The sequence below is a fragment of the Ictalurus punctatus genome, chromosome 6, assembly GCF_001660625.3.
Source record: "Ictalurus punctatus breed USDA103 chromosome 6, Coco_2.0, whole genome shotgun sequence".
NCBI classification, from domain to species: Eukaryota; Metazoa; Chordata; class Actinopteri; order Siluriformes; family Ictaluridae; genus Ictalurus; species Ictalurus punctatus.
The window spans coordinates 20,779,617-20,803,240 of record NC_030421.2 but is presented as its reverse complement, the minus strand read 5'-3'; the positions used below and the strand labels follow the sequence as shown (position 1 = coordinate 20,803,240).

Sequence of the window (23,624 nt, the reverse complement as noted above, 5' to 3'; positions counted from 1 at the left end):
TCCCAAGTGGTGCAGGAAGTTGCCTGTGAGTATGACATGGCTAGTAGGAGTAGCCTGCTTCTACTGTAGTTCTCCTTAAAATCCCACGTATATTTACACTCTATCAAATATCTCATTGCTTCCCGTACTCCGAATCCTGAGTCAGATACAGTTGAGTGCAAAGGCTTGCATCACCGTGGTTTCTCTGCACACAAAGAAAACCAGAATATCAGATGATCAGTGTGTGACGTACGACAAGTTTCATATGTCCACACTTATATCCGATTCGGAAACATTATAACATGCGCTGTTTGACTATTTGGTTAGGATAATGAAACATCTGTGATTCCTCACGTTAAATATAAATAAATATCGGCATCATCCTTTCAAAGTAAAGGGGTGTGCAAACTTTTGAACTTAAATGTAATCACCAGTATTTCATGATTCTCCAATGCAATGAACTCTGTTATGTGTTCCAAATGATATCTCCAAAGTTTTATATTATTCTTCAGATTTTAATCATGGTCAAAATTCACATCAGCAGCAGGACTATGATGGATTATTTGATGAGTGATGGAGGAAAAAAAAAACAAGTTTGCATGTCTGTAATTTCCCCTCAAGGTTTCTTTTTTCCCCTCCTCTCTGGCTCACTCACTGTTTCTCACACCACAGGACGAATCGCTCCTGCGGCTGCAGAAGGAGTCGGAGATCCTCCAGAAGACCTACGCACACTACTTTGACCAGACCATCATCAACAACGAGATCGATGAGACGATCCAGCACCTGGAGGAGGCTATAGACCTGGTGTGCACTACAGCACAGTGGGTTCCTGTGTCCTGGGTCTACTAGAACACCATTAACTCTGAAAGCCCGGCTCTCTGTGATGCATCTTTGCAAAAAAAAAAAAAAATTAGATAAAAAATAAATACGTGCGTAAGTAAATGATTAAGAAGGAAAGAAAAAAAAACATCACCATTCCCCGGAGAAAGGATCCACCTCTGATTTGTGTGATGCGCAGTGCACATGACCCGCAGACAAATCCAATCTCAGCCCTTCAGACTACATAGATGTAGTGTTGTATAAAACAGAATAATACAGTTGTGAATATTGACACATCCTTATTGAAGAGATGCAGCATTTTGTAGAGTTTTGATTTAAAGAGACAGTATCTTAAATGTAAAAGTTTATTTTCTGCTCACAGAGAGGAACAGCAGACATGTTTCAGCAACACGTCAACTATTATCCATTCAGAGCCTCTATATATATATATATATATATATATATATCTCCATCAGCCATTATAAAACACCCCTCGCTGGAACCCCATTCGTTTTCCTTATGTATCTCACTCTGCTGTTGTAACCACTTCCAGATACTGTCTCTTTAAACAAGTCCATACCTCTGAGAGCTGAGTTCTCATGCATGTGAACATTCAGAGACTTGCATTATCAGTGTTAGCAGTGTAACGCTACTGTTATCCACAGAACAGCACATTCCATACGTCTGGACAAATTCAGACCAAGTGAAGACCAGTGGAGTATGAAGATGAAAAAAAAAAAAAAGACCTATGCACATCTTTGGGCACATCGGGACATTTTGGACAACTTTCTAACAAATTCTTACCAGCTGTGTAGTGAGATGTGTTCATGTCTCAATTTAATTTTTGTTGTAAAAAAAAAAAAATCCTAGAGATAAAAAAAAAAAAAGACAAAAAACACAAATCTATAGTGGTTTCACCATTACAGAAATGTGTCATCAGAGAATATTAATGTTTTCATGAATCTGAATCAAAACGGGAAACAGATTTTTATTCAGTGTAACTGTTTCAGACAGAAGTGCACACACACACAGACACATTTTGCAAAATGAACTGTGTTGCACACACACACAAAAAAAAAAAAAAATCTAAATGATTCTGTATATGACAAACTGTTTACTTCAGACTGCCCTGTGTAAATTCCTCTGCTGATGACTGAGCAGCTCTTCAGTATGAACCATTTTTTAAATATATTTCCTTTTCTGTGGTGAAGTCCAGTGTCGTCTGCTCTGTGTTACGCTCCTGGCTCTGCTCTCGCGTCTGGCTGCTCTGTGTGAGTTGGCAGAGATGTCGTGGATGGAAACATTTCTCCTCTCTTGGGCGCCTCAGTGGCTCTTTTTTATGTATTTTTCCTACAGCTGTAGGAGGTCACATCCTGTCTGGCCATCTGAGCATGAAGGCAAGTGTGATAAATGCCCAGGTGTGTTTGTGAATGAGGGAGTCTGAAATGCATGCAAGTACTGTCTGTCAAGAGATTCTGTGTGTGTGTGTGTGTTTAGATAATGTGAGAGCAGGAGTCACCAAGAGGCAAATATGTATTTGATCACTTCATTGTGTATGTACAGCTAACTGCTGGATTCATGCAGCTGTCTGCCATGTGAGGAGCAGCAACAGATAATGTAAGTTCCGACCACACATACTGTATGCTCTCGTTACAAGAACATCTGAGAAAAATACAAATATGGGTGTTACTTTCCAGCTGTAGATACATCATCTGTTAATCACACAAGCTTCTCTGAACTAGATCAGTTCTGTAAATTAGAGAAGGCAACTCATCCTGTTGTCATTCTTATCCTGTCACATCAGCATATGCTGAGTACCTCCGCTAGCTAAACTCGTCACAGCTGAGTTCTCTGGGCTGGAGGTGTGCATGGGACTGTTTATAATCTCACGCCCGTCTGCATGTGAAGGAATTCTGCCAATTCCCACGCACGCTCAGTTTTCCCCGTTCTCCCCAATTTGGTCTCCTGCCAATTGCCACCCACTATCCAGCTCTCCCCTTTCATACGGCAGCCACCAAGGTTCAAGGGAAGACGCGTGAAACCAGCCGACCGCATCTTTTCAAACTGCTGAATCTGCTATCTGCCCTGTTCTGCATACATGATCTCACAGATGCCCACAATTGTCTAGATTTCAGAGAGGTTTTTATGTTGACCCACCGGACAAACCCAGTGCTGATGCGCGCCTCGGCTGTGACCGTTACTGAAACCTAATTCAGGGGTTCATCCACTCATATTACATTACTCTCGTTCTCGCACTCTAAGCTGAAACAAATACAAACCATAATTAATGACACTGCCCGAGCCAGTTCAGCTGTTTTATATGAACCTGCACTTCCACTTCCAGTTAACTGATTGTCAGTGCCTTGCCCTTTAAATGTTTTTCTAATTAATTCAGAGCAAAGTTCATGGTATGAAAGCACTGCAGTGTGACCTGCGTATCAATCCAAATCTGCATCCCGCACCACTGAGCTGCAGATTAACTCAAATTCACATTGCTAGGATTAGACCAGAAACACTGTGCTGAAGCACGTGTTTAACAGTTTCAAGATGTTAATCAAGTAAATAAGCAAAAAAGAAAAGATCATTTACTGTGATCTGAGCATCAGAAAGCAGGGATAAAGCTATTCACTTGGTTTGAATACAGAGCAGCTTAGAGAGCGGAGTGCCGTTCAGCCTTGCAGTAAAATGCATATGATTACTAGAAAAATCTACATTCACGCAGATGAAAGAAACAGGAGTCAGTGTGTAATGTTGCCTGATAAACTGACTGATAAGGAAGTGAGCTTAAAGAAATACTACCTGCTCACATGTTATATCGAGTAAAGAAGTGACTCATGTTCAATGTGTAGTGTTGAACTGAATGTCCTCAGTAATACTGTAGCTCATAAATATAATTAATGAGCTGAACGTCGATGCTTCTGCAAATATAGTAGTTTTATGGGTCACAGGTTTTACTGTTACACCAACCCTTAGATATAGGTTTCCTAAAATAGCATCATTAAATGGCCCCAGAACAGTTCAAATGGATCAGATACTGTATACCGAGTTCACTCAATGTCATTTAGCACATTTATACTATGATGTTTTTCCATTATGAAAATGTAGAGCAGCCAGTCCTCAGTCCTCATCTCTGTGTGCCGGTTTTAAAATACTACCAGATCTCCAAGAGAAAAAAAATTCTAGTCGTGTAGCTGATGGATTTTCCTTCCTTTTCACACAATCCTCCTCTGAAGGAAGGATTAATCTCTCATCTGCAAAACTTTCCATCCAAACACATTCTTGGCAAATGTCTTCCTCCAGACCTGAGCCAGGCCTTCATTAAGCATTAGGAAGGTCTAATAGGCAGCCTGTCTAAGCTTGGATGTGGGGCAGCAGTAATAGCAGGACTAAACCAACACAAGAAGGCCTGTGAGCAGCTGAGACCTGACCTTCTGCTGGTTCCAGCACTGTCCCGTTCCTCTGGCCTTCAGTAAAGTTCCTCTCCACCTCCCTGAATTCCTGATTCATCAGTGTGGAGATCAGGCTGTTGAACTTGCGCTGCGTGGTGCTGTAATCTGGAACAGCTGTGGTCAGGTTAAACTCTGCTGGGTCAATGCAAGTTCCGTTCACATGTGCATACAGCACCTTGCTCAGATCCAGACCAGCTACTGAAGGAGGGGAAGCACACGGGATATCCCTCACCAGCTTATAGTTCTCCATCCACTTCTTCAGCCATGCCAGCTCACAGCTGCACTCCCAGGGATTGCGGAACAAATAAAGATGCCCGATGAAGTAGATGGGCTGGAAGATGGAGAAAGGCAGAGACGTCAGTTTGTTGCTGTTGAGATGCAGTGTCATGAGGCTGGTCAGATTCTCAAAGGCACCCTTGTCAATAAATGACAGGCAGTTCCGGTCCAAGTAGAGTACCTCCAGTTCCACCAGGTCCCCAAACCAGGTGTTGGAGATATTGGTTAGAAGGTTACCACCCAGATTTAACATCTTTAGATTGCAGAGGCCTTTGAAAGATCTCCTTGGCAAGTCAACCAACAGATTGTCATTAAGGTAAAGGTTCTGTAGTTGTCTTAGGTCCTTAAAGGCTTCATCATGGATGACACTGATACGATTCTCCTGTAGGTTCAGATACTTGAGGTTGCATAGTCCGAGCAGAGTGTTGTAGGCTACGGCTTCGATCTTATTGCGCTCCAAGTAAACATGCGTCAGGTTCTCCATTCCTCGTATAGCGATTGGGATGCGTCTGAAATTGTTCTGGAAGCAGAATAGCTCTCTGAGGGAGGTCTGTTCCAGGAAGATGCGGTCAGGCAAGTTGAAGAGGTTACAGCCAGAAAGGTCCAAGCGCAAAAGGTGTTTGAGGGAGGTGAAGGTCCGTGTGTGAAGATAGCGGATGTACTCGTTGTGGGCCATCGTGAGCTCCAGCAGGTTGGGAAGCCCTCTGAAAGCTCCTGGTGTGATGAAGGAGATGTTATTGTGATCCAGGAAGAGGGACTTAAGCACAGGAAGTGTTCCAAAAGCTCGTTCTGACAGAAATTTGAGGCTGTTCTTCTCCAGGTTGATGCTGGAGGCCTCACAGGGGAACTCTGGGGGCAGCTCAGCCATGTTGGCACGGTCACAGAGCACAGTGCAGCTCTTCTCCTGAGTGCACATGCAGCTGGGGGGACAGGAACTAGAGCAGGCCCAGAGAGTCATGCCATGAGGCAGGACCATGACCCACACTGAGGAGGGGAAAAAAACAACTATTTATTTTTAAAGTGCTCTGGACGAATGAAAATATTCTTTATAGGAAAGTATATTAAGTCACAAAAACAAGATCTACTGTTCTAGCACATTATGACAGATGAATTATAGAAAGACTCTACATAAAGGGCCGGGCCATCAAAACGCATTCGGTGAACCTTGGAGGGGATGGAACACCATTTTCCCCCAAAGATATTCATTTAATTGGTGTTTCATGATAGTAGTGAGGAGTCTAACATGTGGACATGTAACATTTTTATACTCATCAAACCATTGAGTGAGCCCTCAGGTCCTGTAGATGGGGGTGGGGTCATCCTGGAAGAGACCACTCCCACCAGGATAGAGCTGTTTCATCATCGGAGTAGTGTTCTTCAGTTTGATCTCTTGCATCTAACTTTTGCTTTGATATTTTTTTTTATCACGTACATCTCATGCATGCAAACTAACTGATCGAAGACGAGAGCAATGCACGAAACAGTCCTATCTGCTGGCTCAAATATCGAGAAGCATTTATGATCATCATGAGCAGAAATGAAAGCCCCGATCAGATGGAACGACCACTTCATAAACGAGTTCTGCTTTTCCCCTCGACAGGCCTGGGAGGATTAAAGTGAGAAGGAGAACGCACGCAGGAGCATGAGGAATTATTTCATGTTGGAGTCACGTGTGGAGGACACTGGGTTCCTTTCTTCAGGTTCTTATCCTGCAGCTATTCTTCACAGTGATAGTCATTATAATACTAAGAAAGGACAGATGTTAGATTACAGATGTGCAATTGTCTGTTCTCTGAAACTGCCATTCAAGCCATGTGATTTTAGACAGAAGCTTTGAAACAGAAGATCAGCTGAACTTATGTAATGGAACATCAGATACTTATTGTTGAATTATTTTACACAGCTGTATACACAGAGTTGCCGGTGAGGTATTCGGAAAATAACTCTGAATAAAAGGATTAACTGTTCCTTACCTATAAAGAACAACATTGCTGAACCATTTCAGCTGGGGCATGTCAAGAGGAAAAATGTCTGAAATGCAATATGGGAAGAAAATGTTTAGTAATATTTTGAGAAAGTAAGGCATCTCGTCTTAGGAGGACAAAATGAAATCTGATCACTCCGCTTCATCAAAGCTTTCTAATCATGTCCTAATCAAGAAATCTGCAAAAATATAAACAGCTTACCTGCTTAATGACAACACACAGAAGTGAGTGAACATTGATTTAAAACATTTCCATGCAGCTCTTGTATGTCGTCCTCTCAGCAGTGTTTCTGAGTGAACATCCGAACTGATTTAATGCCATCCTGAGTGTGTGTGTGTGTGTGTGTGGTCACAAACAGCAATACTTCATTTCCAAGTCAATCACTTAATGGCAGAATAATCCCCTAGATGGCTGTGGGATTAGAGCAGTGTAACGCAGTGATCTGAGATCAGCGACGTTTCACTGCAGGCCCGCTTGATGGGCGTAGAGTCAGAAATCTTCCACCAGCCAGCAGGCAAACTTTTCAGGAGCCCTTTATCTTTGCCGTTAATGAGGTTAACCCTGGGCCTGGTCACTGGCCTCAACATGATTAGAGGTTTAGTTTAGGGGATAGTGGCAGTCACTCAATAAACAACCAACAGAACAGCTTATGTCATAAAAAGCAGAATGTAGTGCAGGGTTCTGATTGTGGAAACTATTTTACTATACTCATGCAAAATGGCAATAGGGTTATTGCCTCTACTAGTCAACATAAACTACCTCCCTACACTGTAGAGATGTGCACAGGACTCATTATTAATCCCAATCCCACACATGGTTGTGTTTGTATCTGTCCATGATCTTTCCCTAATAAACTGTGTTTAATTCAGTTAAAGGGATAGTTCACACAAAAATGACAATTCTATCCTCAATTACACTTTATTTCATCAATAAAGACTTCATTTGAGCTTTTCATGTCACATTCATATCGCTTGATAAAATTGGGATTAAAGCACTGGAGTCACATGGATTATTTTTTTTTACGATGCCCGGGTGAACGTTTGGGTTACTTGGACTGTAAATGGTGGGACAGAAAATGTCTTCATTTGTGTTCCAAAGATGAATGAAAGTCTTATGGGTTTGGAACGACATGAGGCTGAGTAACTGATGACAATTTTCATTTTAGGTGAACTATCACTTTAACCCCATCACTGAGCGTGTAGCTCTCCATCGCACTGGATTTAGAATGAAAGATCAAAATAGCATTTTTTTTTTTAAAAAACAGGCACTTCAGATTATTAATAACAAGCAGGTATATAATTTCACACACTGGTGTTTTCTTACAAAGTGACGAATATAGTTTTAGGTACATTTTATAAATAAATAAAACAAAGAAATAAAATGAAGACAAGGAATGAGTCCAGGAAAGAATGATTTTATCAGTTGTAAACAAACTTAATCCACGAGTCCAATAAAGGTTTTAGCCACACCGTTAACAGCTGCTACATGTTCTTCCCCATTTTCTGCTACAACAAACAAACATTTTAGAAAACATGCTTGGTTGTGTATTTGAATGAGCATTTCAAACTTTTATTTTGGTAAAATCATACAATAAACGCACAGATGAGTTCTCTCATGCCGTGCATAGCTTCTACACTACTACATAAAGCAAATACTAAATCTAAAGTGCTCTGGGGTCGCTCTGAGAAAAAGTTAGCAAGTGAAAGGCTTTTGCATCTTTTCCTGCAGGGTTCAACATTAAATTCCACAGCAGGTGTCTGTTAGCACCATCACCTGCTAACTGCTCCTCAGAGGCGTAAACCCAGAGGCACTGTATATGCAAATGCAACACTAGAGAAGAACCACATGTTTAAGATTGCCTTGTGCCAGACATTCACTGAAACAAAACCCCTAACAGAACAAAATTACATTTTTAAAAAGAATAAATGCACACATTTGGAGAAACTGGACACTTTATGCACTGATACAGCTAGGAAATTATTAGGTCATTTGAACACTATTCCAAACCTTGGCATGTTTGTCTCTTTATTTCCAATTTTGAGAGCCAATCGGTATTTATAAAGAAATATGGCCTGGAGGCCTTCAACAGCTGTGGATACTGACTCAGTCCAATATAGTCTGAAACATTAAAAAGCTCACACTACCCCAAGTATAGAAATTCCACGCATACAGGTGACATTCAACATTCAAGTGCCAGTGTTTTTTTTACTGTCTTTTGGTCAAGTTTCTTGAAACGTTCAAAGAATCGCTTTGAGGCTTACAAAAATAAATATTTCTCAAAAATGCTTAATAAATTACACAAAACTAGCAGCAAAAGTAGAATCTAGAAATCTGTGTGCAAAGAGCTAAATTCCCCACTGCTGATCCCCCCTGGTCCCAAATAAATCCTGGTAAATATTGAGAACCCTTCCCCTTTTGTAAACAAGCTGCGTTTCTATCTCCCCATTCACAACATTTGGAAGCTTGAGAACACACACTCAAGACATTTATATATAAAACTCTAGATGTGCAATAAAAGAACTTTGTAAAACTTGATGGGCACAACATACATCATGGGCCTAGACCTAACTTAAGTAGCACCATTCATCTTTAAGTTCTTAATACTGTCAGTGCATCTGCTTGAATTAATCAATTAAAACAAAACAAAACAAAAAAAAAATTATGTCAAGGCACAACACACTTGAGAAGAAAAATATATTGCACTTGAGTTAAATGCTTTTTTTTTCCTCCTCCTCTCTGAGGTTTCCTTCCTCTTTAAAGGAAGCAGAAAGCTGGCTCTGAGCCAGCGGTTAGTTTACATCAGAGCAGATGAACTCTTGGAGACGACAGCATTAAAAATGTACCACAAAGGAGGGCAAACCTGGTGTTTGGCCACCACACAGTGATCGTGACCACCACAGTGCAGCGGAGCCCGAGAGCATGCCAGGCCCAACTCCGAAAACCCTGTGCATATCTGCCAATGCCTCAGAATGGACTCGGCCATTTCCTAACACCTCAGCTTAGGAACATGAGCCATGCCTTCCAACGCAGCTTGAAAAGAGAAAACGTTTGTAATAAAGTAAAGCCTGCGACAGAATTTGTCCTCTGTCCTTGACCAAAAAACAAAACACTAGCATGCGTATACGACCAAAGAGGCCATGACGAGAGGCAGGGTCGCTTTGGTACTATGGTCCGTTTTAAGCTATTTGAATTTCGCCTTTAAGTTGGCACGCATATTTTTGTTGTTTTTTTTTGTGATGAAACATTATCAAAAGTTTGAGTTTTACCCCCAAATAATAATTTCATATTTCTTCCATCAAAATGTTTCAAGAAAAAAAAAAAAAAAGAAAAAAGAAAGAAAAAAAAAAGAACAAAAAAATGCTGCCTGCTAACAGTGGCTAGCATGTGGTACTTACTAGCTGCCATAACACTGTCAAGTCAATTAAAAGCAGTGGAGTAACAAGTTCCAGCACTGTGTATCATTAAACAGAGTGTAGGTAAACACCGGGTGTCTACCAGTTTGTCATGACTATTCCTATCACAACTGGAATGGCCTTTCTGAAGACTACCATATACCTAAATAGGTGCCTACCCAGGATAGAGTGAGCAAAAAGTCAGAACTCTTTATCCTTTACAGCAAAGTTGCCACATATGAAAACACTTGTTCAGTGTTTCTGTGCTGCTTCCATGAGCTGTTAGTTCTCTGGCCTGTTATGTAGGCTACATGATATCCCTAAGGTCAATTTTGAAGTTCAAATGAAATCGTGACTCAGTCAAGCCACATTTTCCTTTTTGCCAAGGTTTGATTTAATACAAGCTTTATATGCCTTATAAACAAAAACAAATTGAGCTCTTGGCCAAAGTTCATTCAGTGAAATGATAAAACAATGTCCTGTTTAAATTTAAAGGCACAGTACATTAACATATAAATGATCCTCAGTTTTTGCTTCGAAACAAAGAAAAAGTGCAGTTGAAAACTAAGCCCAATGTTCTAGATCAAACATAACTGGGTGTCCATTGTTGTTTCCTGACTACAAAGTGACGCTCTGTTCTGCCACAGCCATTCTGAACGCAGGCAGAGAATCACAGCGTGTAATGTACTGCGAGTTCTTAAAGCTACACAGGGCGCAGAGTCTGGCTTAAGTTAACATGTGGTTTCCATTCAGCTAGTCTGGCATGGTGAGCCACTGCACAGAGACATTTAGTTGCCCCACCAGTCCACTTGGGTGTAGTTTCCTGCGTAGTTCCCATAACTTCCCCCATATCCGTCACTGACAAAATTTCCAAAGCCACCTGAGAGAAAAGATGAAGAAAAGGGGGGAAATAAATAAATAAATGAATAATCTACAAAAGCCTACTTTATCCAAGGGAACAAAACTGGTCATGCTTTATGGCTGGGAAGGATGGCATCTCTCTCTCTCTCATCACTGTAACAGAAACTAATCACGGGCATTAGTGAGCTCATCTATGCAAAATAAGTGCTTTTCTTTGAGCGTTCAAGTTGCTGTGTTAAGCAGCATGAGCCACTGGATTCAAGTGAACGATAAGAAGCGCAAGTTCACCCTCACTGGTCAAAAGTAGCTCTTTGTTAGGGGAGAGCTGGCTAATCAGTGACGACGACACTATTTTAGACCAAAAAGACCATTTTAAATTTTTTTTTTTTTTTTAAAGGAATCTCTTTGTGGTATGAGAGGTTTCACATGCACAAGGAGTTACACTTACCCTTATTACCACCAAAACCTCGGTTGCCTCCATGGCCTCCTGGATTACGAGCACCACGGGTGCCAAAGCTGCTGCCACTTCCAGCCATCTGACGGTAATCTCTGGCTCCAAAACCTCCAGAGAACCTGCACACCCATGCAACATTAGAACTCAAAACAGTAAGCGCTAAAGCATAAACACACGAATTTAAAAAACAAAAACACACACGAACAGAAGGTCTAAATGAACGAGAAGGTTGCACCTCTTGGAGCGGCCTCGTGTGCTGTTCTTGTGCTGGTGCTCAAAGGCCAAGCTCTCCAGCCAGGAAGGAACCTCCTGTTTTGCCTCCACCAAGATGTCCAGCAGGTCCTTGGTGATGTTGCTGTTCTTGTCATTGTAGAAAGAGGTGGCCAAACCTGAATTCATACACAAGTATCATTTATTTTTATTTTTTAGATTGGAGTAGTGGATATTTTTTTCCTCCATTGATGAGTGGAGTTGAGGGTGTTGGGTGTCACCCACAGAAAGATGCACCATGTTAATCATTTGCAGGCAGAATCTATACAGAGGGGTGTATTACAGTCATTTTTACAATACAGAGCTGGGAGCAGATCAGGATTTTATAAAGCCCTCAACAAACCCTAATGCCACAAAGTCTTTGGCTGGTAGACAATTTTTTTTTTCCATTCAGCATTTTGTTAACAACGAGAGGCGACTGCAGGCTGTACTCATGGAATTCAAAATTCTTTGAAGCGTTATAACTACTGGCGCATTTAATAAATCTTCATTTTCACGTTACGCATGAAAAATGTTATTCTGTTAGACAAGTTCATCACACACAGTGAAAAGGAAGTTTATAATAATCTGAACAGATGATGAAAAAAATAAAAAAATAAAATAAAAAGAGCATATAATTTTTTTAAAAATTACATTTTTCATCAAATTCACTGGAGTTGCACCAAAAGTCGAACTCTCAGCCCACTAAGGTATTTTGATGAACTCACCAAGGTTTCCCACGCGTCCTGTGCGTCCAATGCGATGGACGTACTCCTCAATGTCACTGGGCAGGTCAAAGTTGATGACGTGCTTAACATTGCTGATATCCAGACCACGGGCAGCCACCTGCGATGTTGGGAATGCTATTAACGTTACTGCACCACAACTCAAGAGACGCAGACTTTTACAGAAAACTCGGGATATACTCACTGCTGTGGCGACCATAATGGGGCAACGGCCCGAGCGGAACTGGTGAAGCGCATCCTCCCGATCCCTCTGAGAGCGGTCACCGTGGATGCTGGTACAAGCATAGCCCTCGCGATACAGGAAGTCTTCCAGGGCATCCGCACCCTTCTTAGTCTCCACAAACACCAGTGTGAGGGAATCTTTTCCTGCATCCAGAAACACAGTCTGAGGTCTACATGCCACTCGAGAGCGAGCCGCTTCAAACAAAACATATCCAAAAATAAAAGTATAATGACAACTGAAACATGGCGAGCAAGACAGTTTCGCATCATCTGACAACCATTAAGTGAAATTCCTTCATTGCATCAAAATGCGAGTAGTGAAACAGACCCTTGCCTTAAAAGAAAGGAACATGGAAAAAAACTGGGTTCAATGTTTGTCACAGCTTTCTTTAATGGCTATCAAAGCAAAACTCAAGAGGATGTGAGGTGAGCGAGTCCGGAGTGAACAAGGCCTTTCTTTGAAAAGACTCCATTCACGCCCCATCTTCTCACCCGCAACCCTCTGCAGAACAGCAGCAGCCTTTGCTTAGATAACGCTGAGATGGCAACAGTGACCAGTGAGGCTCCTCTACATGCTTTTGTGTCTCCATGCTAAGTTGCTATGGTAAGGGTACAGACGAGAGCTCGTCCAAGCAGCCGCTCACATTCATCTGCATAAATGTCGTGCTGGTAACCATGGAAACACCAAATCAAGGCCATTTTCATTCCCTCTCGTCCATTTTACGGACGCGTTTTAATTAAATGGGCATGTCCTTTGAGTTAAAGCAACAGGCTTACTTGGATGCAGCAAGTTTAAAAATGACTTCAGTTGCACAACTGGAAAATCTGTTACCACGGTTAGCCACGATTTCCAGAGGCAGCGTCCAAACGGATGGAAAATGGGTCACGTCGCAGGCAAATTACACATACCAAAAACTAAAATTATACCTTCGGCAGAAGACAGAGCTAAAAGAGTGGATGAGTATTAGATAAGCCTCCTACCTTTTTTATATTTAATAAAAAAAATAATAGAATAAAAAAAATAAAAAACTCAATATATTAAAGCATATGGAGGAGGGGAAAAGTAGAAATGTAAAGAAGGCCAATGGAATGTATACATGTTTTATCATGTTGGACTGCAAAGCCCACACTTACCTGGCCTCGCAGGAGTTTCAGCTGCATTTTCCTGAACCTCACTTGGAATGACTAAATAGAACCAAACCTCCCAGTAAATTTTATGCATCTTTTACCACTGAAACAAGTTTCTTTTCAAAAAATAAAACCAAAGTGCAGTACAGTACAGATAAATCGATCAATCTTTTTTTCAAGACCCACAAGCAGATATTAGTGACTACATTAAACAAGGCTACAAAACACCAAATTCTGCAACAAACATTGAACCTTTTAATACCTCGTTACTACCCCTGGTTTCATGTCTATTTCAGCAGTATAAACGTGGGAAACTTTCTAAAAAGGTATGACTGTTTACTCTACAGATTACAGCCTAGCACTGGGACAGGTGGCTCTACCTGTGGCATTCAGCAGATCCAGCAGGAATGAGCGTTTGTCACTCTCTTCAACCCAGACCACCTTCTGGGTAATGTTCTCTGAGGTGGAGCCTACACGGCCCACAGCCAAGAAGACATACTCCTCCAGGAAGTCACGGGCCAAGATCTGCAAATGACACGTACAGTCTTAACAGCTGCTAATAAAGCAAATGACGTGAACAAGCAAAAAGAGGAGTGGAAACATACTTGAATCTCCTTGGGAAAGGTGGCACTGAACATCATGGTTTGACGTGCGCCTTTGGGTGGCATAGTGTCCTGCTCCACGATACGCCTGATTTGTGGTTCAAAACCCATGTCCAGCATTCGGTCAGCTTCGTCTAAAACCAGGTAACTGGTACAGAGGAAAAACAGACGTTTAGTCTCACTTTCCTAGAAGAAACTAAAAAAAGTGCCTCCATGAGATTAAGTGCATGAAACCACTGATCTCTTCACACTGCACGTCTGGTTCCAGCACTCACTTGCAATAGTCCAGGCCGATCTTGCCACGCTCCATCATGTCTACCAGACGTCCTGGTGTGGCCACCAACAGGTGACAGCCCCTCTCCAGTTCCCGGATCTGCTGGCCAATGTCAGCCCCTCCATACACTACGCAGGGGCGCACTCTGGAGCGGTATGCGAACTACAACACAGACCAGTAAGCAATGATCATATCTGAAAAGAACTTCCCGTTCACGTCTGCCAAGAGTGAGGAAACTGTTGGACGTACCTTCCTGGCTTCATCGTAGATCTGTAGAGCAAGTTCTCTGGTTGGAGCCAGGACCAAGGAGATGGGATACTGCTTACGGCGGCCATATTTTCCATTCTCCTAATAAAAGCAATGCAGTTAGAATTTGCGCTGTAACCGAGCCATATCAAAAATCATTTGCAAGCCATAAAGGCCTTTCCAAAAATAAAAATTACGTATTGGTGGCTAAAAAGATCAGATCAGAAGTGCATTAGTACCTGGCCACTGGTTTTAGAAGCTTGCAAGGCCTCTCCTGGTCCATCGGTAAAGATCTGACTCAACACCGGGAGCAGAAATGCTGCAGTCTTCCCAGAGCCTGAGTAAATGCAACACCAACAATATAGCATGCTGACAAACAGCCACTCATAAGGACGAGGAAGGAGTTTAGTGTTGTACTGGATGTGGAAAATGACCTACCTGTCTGAGCACAGGCCATCAGGTCCCTCTTGGCCTTGATGATGGGAATGGCATGCTTCTGAACAGGGGTGGGACGGGTGTAGCGGCTCAGAGTTATGTTACCCATTATGATTTCCCCCATGTCGAGATCATGGAACTGAAAAGAAGCAATATCATGCCATATTCAGCTTTGGTGACCGAGATTTGCAGATTTTCCTTGAAATCATCACTGCGAGACTTACATTATCAATAGGGCCAGGGCAGTTGCTGCCAGTGGCCTCCACAGGAATGTCGTCATACTTCTCAAAGTTAATCCCTGTGTTACTTCCAGAGAACAGCTCACTGATGGCAACCGATGGGGAAAGACAGAGAGAAACAGAGAGAGAAGAAAGGCTTGGTTAAAAGCAGCAGATAGGCTCTTTGAGGAAGCATAATTAGCAGTTGGTTCTGGAACCTACTGTTCCAGACGCTCGTTGGGTGGGGTAGGCTTTGACCAGTCCTCTTCATCTCTGGGCTCTTCTACCCACCGACTGTTTCCTATCCCACCTCCAGCGCTAAAGCCCCCACGCTCAAACCTGAACAATAACATTGTTTTTAATACACCGCATCCTTGCATTTTTTAGTCTGCTTAGCAAGAATATTTATGAATTACCGCAAATGAAAATATTTACTTAATAACAGTAAATGTTCTCTAGAAACATGCCAAGTAATGTTCTTTACCTTCCTCTTGAGCCTGTCCCCCGATCATTTAAGAAAGTAGACTTCCCTCTGTCAGAACGTCCACCGAAGCTGGAGTACGCATCCCTGTTCAAGCCTGTGTTCCAGCCTCCATCTTTGTTTTCAAAGCTACTGTAGGCTACAAAAATAATGTGTCAACATGGTTTACAGAAAGTTTTTTGTTTTTTTTAAACCATGGGAATAGAAATTCTTACTTGTGTTATGCATGGGTTGGGTGAAGGTACCACCACCCCTATTTCCACGGAAGCTGCCGCGGACACCTCTGTCACTTCGAGGGGGACCACGATTAAAGTTTCCAGCCCCATTCATGCGATTGTCATGGTATCCATTAACAAAGCAGTTGTTATGACCACCATCCCATCCAGGAGAGTCTTCCACCGAGAACAAAAAGGAAATCTGAGCAAGCAATTGGCAAGAAGTAGGGCTAACTGTAGACATTTGAGGAAAGGGAGCCAAAAGCCAAGCCCACAAAAAAAAAAAAAAAAAAAAATCAATAGGGCTTGGGAATGTGATGTCACGCTGCAATGACTTGTGGGAAATCACCATATTGTTTCAATATGCATGACTTATTTGCCACTAACAATCAAGCTACGGTTACTTTTCAAATTTGAGTCATCTTGATCATTTTTTTTATCCTAAAGGTTTTTGTTTTTAACGTACATAAATATTTTATAGTAGCAAGAAAAGTAATAAGATCTCTCACATGACAAACATAACATTCAGGTCTCAGCTATAAAACAAAAAAAGAAGTTACTTTCTGTAGCAGGTGGGGGAAAATGGCATTTTCAGTCTAAAGAATTAATAGACTATTTAACTATGTTATCTATTAAAAATTAGTTAATTACTTTTCCATCTCTCTTGCTCACTCTGTTGACATAGTTGTGTAGTTCAGTCATATGCACACAGCCCAAGAAGATTATGAAAGCTTAAACAGATTTTTCTTCTCGAGACAAAGACAAAGCTGAAATTAGGGGGTAAAGGATGTTTGTAATATCAATTCCTAGTTTTCCATAATTCCTATATTGACCTGCTTGTTGTGTGACTGGACTCGCATCACACACAAATAATAAAAAAATAAAATAAAAAGGCAAAAAGGACAAAGCTCTTCTGAATCTGTAATCCATTAATTGTTCCAATTATTGTTTGGTAGTTTGTAAGGAATGTCATTAACCTCAATCTTTCTCAAAATATTGCCCCTTTAGCAGAAAAAAAAAATTAATAAATCACTCCATTGCCAGGAGATCCCAACAACGCCACCGTCATCCAAGCCCAGGAGCCAAGGGAGTAAAATTTGCCATGTTCTGTGAGCGGAAGGGACGGCATTACTCTCTCCCCTCTTTAATCAGTGCAACACTAGCCAATTGTGGGTGTCAGAGATCACGTATGTGGAATAGGGTAGATAGATCTGTGTGTTACACTGCCCTGTGATACCGCATGAGCACAAGTTCAAAAGGATGCCCCAGTTGGCTTCACAAGTCTCCAAGGTACCTTCACCCTCCTCAGCAGTCATGTGATCAGTGAGAGCTGGAAATCAGCAAAAGCAAATTGTGTGGGGGGGAAGGGGGGATAATAATAAACAAACAAATAAATAAAAATGGAGGGGGCGTTTAGATAAAAGGTTCACATATTTCAAGTGCTTTCTCTTCCTAGGCATGTTCCACACCTTGTTAACGGTCACAAAGCCATTCACATCATTTGCTTGATTTAAACAAATTGCTTTTGCAGACCATACATCAGATCAATCCCACAACGCAGCGTGGCATGATGTAGATTCCCAAGCCCTGTTCCCATTGGTACTGGGTGAGCGAGCAGTAGTTGTCAAAAAGCAAGTGAAAGCATTAGCATATAGTGATTCAGGTGAGAAAAGTGGACCAAACACCAGGTACAAAGAGGAAGGGCATGTTTATTAAAATACTCGTCTATAATCTATAGACCAGAGGTGGAGCTAGTGCTAATCGAACCACACGAACGCAACCAACAAACCAGCTTTGCCAAGACAGCCTCACCACGGTCCCCTCAGGCTCCAGTTCTAGTTAAAAAGAAACAACGTCTACACCACACAGATGTGCTGTTACCCTTTTCAAATTCAGCAGACTTCACTGCAAGGGCTAGACAACAGTAGGCCAACCTGAACATTATCAGCTGCAACTTGGCAGACAACGAGCCAACCTAAAAACAGTGATGAAAGGACATGTCACGCCATGTCATACCAGCTGCTCTACAATTACCACAGTGGTCAGCCAATCTGAGCACACCGACTGTGTCCTCATGCCCACCGGTGGCCACACTGCTGACACTGCACACACAAGGGTAATATGTGGAGCACTCCCTCACAGCTCTCCATAAACATCCCAAGTGACCAGGCCAATCATATTCTTACAACAGACAAACAATAAAACAAAACACTACACTTTTTCTGAATCCCTCAAGAGCTGACTCAAAGTCATGGTGCGCAGCAAACTGTTCAGAATCCACCAAAATTTAAGCGTAAGCATGTAGCTAACAACAAGAAGCAAATAAGTCCTGTCTGGATAAAACAAAGCATGCATCAACATGAACAAAAATACGAATAAATCAAGGAAGCACGTGTTTGCGTTCATCTTCCCAGGCTCATATTTGCTGTGGAACAGAGGAAAATTCTAGCTATGGAAGAGGGAATTAGCAATGACTAAACTGGGAGAAAATGGAGGCGGGGTTTTGAGCAGATCTCTTCACACTGAAATATACAAAACTGGGATTCGTACAAGTACAAAATTGTCATGACTCAATAAGAGAGCAAGGGGTATTTGAGAATCCATGCAACTCTGTACTGTGGTGTTGGGGCAGTAGGTGCTCAGCGACCATCTCGCAACACAGACAAACATTCAACAGAATATACTAACATCACAATTACGTTAATTACTTATTTAATCACCAATTACTATAATACGTAGAACACTTAATAATGGTGCAATCAATAACAGTTAATCTACTCTTACCTCTACAGTCAAATTCTATACCAGCAGACACAGAGCACATACTCTCATAAGAGATTTCAATCTGAACAATCATATAAACCTACATAAATAAACACAGTTAAGCATGCAGCAAAAGCAGGCATTCCCATCATAATATTAGAGCATTAATTAGTTTGCAAATTCTGCTAATTTCATTTTCTTTCACAAAGATCATAATGCTGTGACTGATCACTGCATATAGTAGCAGTCAGCTTGAGGGCCAAAGGCAAAAAGGGGGGGTGAGGGGAGGGGACATTACACGTCCCATGCAAATACAGAGATACAGGTGTACCACATCTGTCTTGGCAGCCACCACTGTATGCGTGATAGAAGGAAAGCTCCTGAGATGGGTATCTTGGGTAACCTGAGCAGAGGCACAATGCACTTAAGGACAACCCCTTTCTTCATACGGGCAAAAAGGAAAAAGAATCAAGGTTACTCTAATGGCTACCAATACAATTGTAAAGTGAATGCTGTTTCTCTCAGGAAGCTGAATTTATGGATCCTGCTCAGAAGAAATCCATGAAACAGCTTCATACTGTGTAAAACCAAGAGACTGTCTTTAAAATGTGTTGTCTATACTGAAGTGTGTAGTGTCAACAACTTCTTCCTGCACAACCCTAGACTCAATTGGAAGAGAGAGAAAAGGAGAGAAACACAAGTGACCACAGCTGATTGCCATTTGTGTGGAGCAGGAACAGTCAGTCAGTCACAGCACACAGGGTTTGGCTACTTCTCTAAACAGAACACATAAGTGTGAGAAGGATTCACTGCACTGATCTGTTCAACGTGGTAAGATCACTGACTATGCCCAGTAAACTTTGAGATTTATATATTGGCCCTATATGTTGGATCTGGACATGTAATTAAACTTTCATGCATTTGGAAATGCAGAGCACCCATAGCAAAGCGGGCAAAAACTTACAGCTCAGTACTGGTGGCACTGTATAACTGCTCTGTCTACTAGAGGAATAAGCATTTCCTGCTGTGAAGAAGAAGAAAGAAAGAAAAAAAAAAAAAAAGAAAAAAAAAAGCAGTAAAACGTAAGGAAATATATATTTTTTTAAAAAATGAATACAAAAGGACAACATATAAACCTGCTTTTTTTCTACCAAAGTTTGAAAAACAATGTTTTCAAAAAATTCTTCAAAAGAACATGGATCAACTCATCATCAGCTTTCCAAAAGAAACACCACAACTCTCCACTCACATTAAACTCAATGCCTCTGCAAAACATTACAGACTCATTCAAATGAGCGATAATCAAATATTAAAACTATGCAAAAAAAAAAAAAAAAAAAAAAAAAAAAAAAAAAAAAAAAATTTATGAGCAAAAATGAAAGAAACCTGCATAAAATAAAGTTGAGAGTGACAATTCGTGTCAAAAATAAATAAGTAAATAAAAACTTACACACAGTAAGCCTTAATCACTGCACTGGAAAACATACTGCACTACCTGATGTGTTTAAAATATACTTAGATAAGTTTGTTTTGAATCACTGCTTTTATCTACACACATCTGTTAAACATGCAACTCGCGCTCCTAGAACGCTAAAGGCGCAGTCTGTAAACAACAGCATTTAATTTGGTGTTGCTGGGGGGAGGGAATAAATAAATAAATAAAAAAGGGATGGGATATATTTCAATAAAAGCAACAATCGGTTGTTGGTAAAACCGATATGAAAACACTTACCATTTTTACCAGCATCTTTGTTTCTCAAGTGAGGAGGAATGTAACGCCCTGGAGTTTAAAAGAAATCTCAATAAATGGACACTCAAATGGGTGTGCAGCATTAAATTTCAAACATTACGTGTACATTGTAATCATATACAACCATAATACTATATAAACTAAACAAAGACTGACAAGAGTGCATGTACAATACAATCAAAACATACACTATATGGCCAATGTGCACACCTGACCATCATAGCCATACATGGTTCTTGCCCAAACTATTGCCACAAAGCTGTATAGGATGTCTTTGTATGCTGTAGCATTACAGTTTCCCTTCACTACAACTAAGATGCCTAAACCTATCCCAGCATAACAATGCTCTTGTGCACAAAGCACATGATTTGCTGAGTTTAGTGAGAGAACTTGAGTGTCCACTGAACACCTCTGGGATGAACTGAAGCGCTGACTGCACCCTAGGCCTCGTCACCCAACATCACTGCCTGACCTCACCAACACTCGTGTCTGAATGAACACAAATCCCCACAGCATGTATCAAATCTAGAGGAAAGCCTTCCCAGAATATTGGAGGTTATTATAACAGCAAAGGGGGACTGAATCTGGAATGAGATTTATGGGTGTAATGGACAGGTGTCCACAAACCTTTGGCCATATAGTGTAAGTGAGAGAAATATTAAACATGTGTATACACTTTTTCAAAAGTGTATGTATTTCCTCTCTGAAGAGAGACATTTCTTGTGGGATTCCACACAGAAACTTTAACAGTTCCTCTAGAGAAACAAATCACTGAATGCTTAAGGCTGATGGGAGAAATTCCCCCACCATCTAAAAGTGCAAATGTAAAGTGAACTGGGATTGTCAAACTTACTGCCAGTGCCTCCACCCTGCCCGTCTGCAGAGTTCAAGTCTAGGGCAGAAAGCTAGGGAGAAAAGAAAAAGATAAGAAAGTCAACTATCAGTCACTAAATACGACAGTGCAACTACTAATAATCCACTTTTAGTACATGCTAACTGTAGTAGGAACGCTGCGTGAAACTACACGGGTTGGATTGTGGATACATCGTAGAACCTGGTCTTATGTTAAATTCCACTGAGACTTTAACTACACAGTACTTTAGCAGCACACTACTCTCGTCTCTCACAGAGGTTCACAAACAGTTTGGAACCTTTAACTGGAAAATCAATTTCACAAACTCCCCCAGTACAGACGTATTTATTTCACATAAGCCAATTCTTTTAAACCTTAGGCTTACTGTTCAGTAAGTAATCAGTATGTAACATTAAGCATATTATACTGTAATAGTTTACCTAGTTATTTGGACTCTAGAGCTTTTTCCTCTGGACCATCCACTGACAGAAGACGAAGTCTAAGTTGGCATTATTTATAGACTGCCTTGTTTTTTTAGTTATTGAGGTTTGGATTAAAGCCATAACAAGTCAAGTGACCAGTAAAGAACTGTAAAGAACTCGATAACAAACACCTTAACTCTGACTTACAAAAAAAAAAGGGGGGGGGGGGTAGATTGCGATTACTGGTTGTAATCAGTGCACTGATCGTTGGAGAGTTTGTGTACATCTTGGTAAACCTTGTGTGCGAAATATTAGGCTGGATGACAGGCGCATGCGCAGTGATGACTGCATCCGGCAGCGCACGCGGCTCTCTGTAGTGTGGCGCATTTTACACGCATCTTCCAGCCATAAAATATCTCCTGGAAACAGTGTTTACTGTATGAAAACTAAAAAAAAGTGAATGTACACACATTAATAGATTGTTTACCAGACTTGAATAGTCGGGTGTAACATCTGGTTCTCTGTAATGTTTTTCTTGTTTTGTTTTTTTTAATCTGCGAGGTGAACAAAATGTCCGACGGTGGAGAGACAAGATGTTGAGGAAAGAGAAGCCAAGGCTAACGCCGTTGCAGCTAATCATTCTCAACATGATCCCTTACTTAGTAAGTGCTGCTAGCGTTCTGGAAAAGCAGATCTGCGAGCTGATTATATTTAATGGCCCCCCTTAGCTGCCCCGAGGAGTGACGGGGGCTGATTAGCAGACTCCTGACTGGGCCTCACTGCTACACTGTTTCACGGCTGCTGAAGCCGATGTTGTCTAGTCTTGTATACACGTGTAATGCTTCGGCGTCGAGTACAGCGTTAAAACAACGCTAAATTAAGTTCACTTGGTAAAAAAAAAAGAAAGAAAAGAAACACAAATACGCCACACACAGTGCTGTTCACATTGTGTGTGTCGCCATCTAACTAGCTGCTACATGCAGAACATTTTTCTGTAGCTGCGGTGATGGGGATTTTGGCGAAATGCGTAATACGCCAGCTAGCTAGCTAACCAAGGATGTAAGCTAATCCTTACAGTTTCGCAGTCAGATTGGGATCCGGTTTAGATCCGACAAAACATTGCCGGTAATCAGGACCCCGCTGTGTAAATAAACCCGTGATCACCGAGAGGGTTTGGGGTTTAAGAAAAAACAAATACGTCGTTATTTTAATCTAACTGAAATGTTTAAGATTCCAGGCCATTCAGGAAAGCCTAACTTACCTGCTGATCTAGACCGTCGACGGCCACATGACTCATAACTAGAGAAAATAGTGAGGAGGATTGCTCCTTTTCACAAAATATCTTCTTTGTTAGCAAGCCGGCTAACGACCTAAAAGAACACGGCCAACAGCTCCTTCACAAACACCGCGTCAGTCGTCCTCTTCTTCTTTATTAAGTTCAAACACAAACTGCGACAAAGCCAAATAACACAAATGTACAAAATAATTATTACTTAACTGCGTAGCAATATATAAAAAAAAAAAACATACACTGAATTTTCACAACAGCTAACTAGCTATACGTCTACACTCAGTCTGTTACTAACAGCACCTTGCGATATTCGGTAGGTGAAATAGAGCCCAAACTGAGAAGATATCGCGAGATTTCATTGTCCGCGGCAACGCAACTCAAGAGAAAGTATCGCGAGACGATTTTAACAGGAAGTTGTGTATGTGACAGATATATTGGAACGAATGTTTATAATAGAAAATAACAACGCTCGTGATTAATCTCTATTATACATTGCATTTGTATGACATTCATT

General features: G+C 41.3%; 3 protein-coding genes across 16 annotated transcripts in view; 1 reads left to right on the top strand and 2 right to left on the bottom strand.

Moving 5' to 3' along the window:
- caska (calcium/calmodulin-dependent serine protein kinase a) overlaps nt 1-8,882 on the top strand; it is a 177,515-nt gene extending 168,633 nt beyond the window's left edge. For all 8 annotated transcript variants that reach the window (XM_047156098.2, XM_017469539.3, XM_047156092.2 and 5 more), the window contains one exon: nt 652-8,882. In XM_047156098.2, the coding sequence (XP_047012054.1) occupies nt 652-828 (177 nt within the window). In that variant the 3' untranslated portion in view covers nt 829-8,882. The remainder of the gene's footprint in view (nt 1-651) is intronic.
- On the bottom strand, nt 4,150-5,843 carry nyx (nyctalopin). The gene is made up of 2 exons (XM_047155896.2): nt 5,801-5,843; nt 4,150-5,507 (listed from the first exon to the last, which is right to left on the bottom strand). The coding sequence occupies exons 1-2, from the start codon at nt 5,841-5,843 to the stop codon at nt 4,150-4,152; spliced, it is 1,401 nt and encodes a 466-aa protein (XP_047011852.2).
- ddx3xa (DEAD-box helicase 3 X-linked a) lies at nt 7,907-23,420 on the bottom strand. 7 transcript variants are annotated; one of them, XM_017469542.3, is made up of 21 exons: nt 23,081-23,420; nt 21,398-21,449; nt 20,527-20,574; nt 19,759-19,818; nt 19,126-19,197; nt 16,032-16,208; nt 15,820-15,955; nt 15,558-15,674; nt 15,342-15,441; nt 15,121-15,256; nt 14,922-15,019; nt 14,686-14,784; nt 14,438-14,598; nt 14,166-14,310; nt 13,941-14,085; nt 13,567-13,617; nt 12,395-12,576; nt 12,193-12,310; nt 11,451-11,604; nt 11,210-11,334; nt 7,907-10,780 (listed from the first exon to the last, which is right to left on the bottom strand). In XM_017469542.3, the coding sequence occupies exons 1-21, from the start codon at nt 23,114-23,116 to the stop codon at nt 10,689-10,691; spliced, it is 2,304 nt and encodes a 767-aa protein (XP_017325031.1). In that variant the 5' UTR covers nt 23,117-23,420; the 3' UTR covers nt 7,907-10,688. The 7 variants fall into 7 exon arrangements, with proteins under 7 accessions (XP_017325031.1, XP_017325033.1, XP_017325032.1 ...); XM_017469544.3 differs by lacking the exon at nt 19,759-19,818; XM_017469543.3 differs by lacking the exon at nt 13,567-13,617 and having other exon boundaries at nt 23,081-23,419.
- Nucleotides 23,421-23,624: the final 204 nt, after the last annotated feature.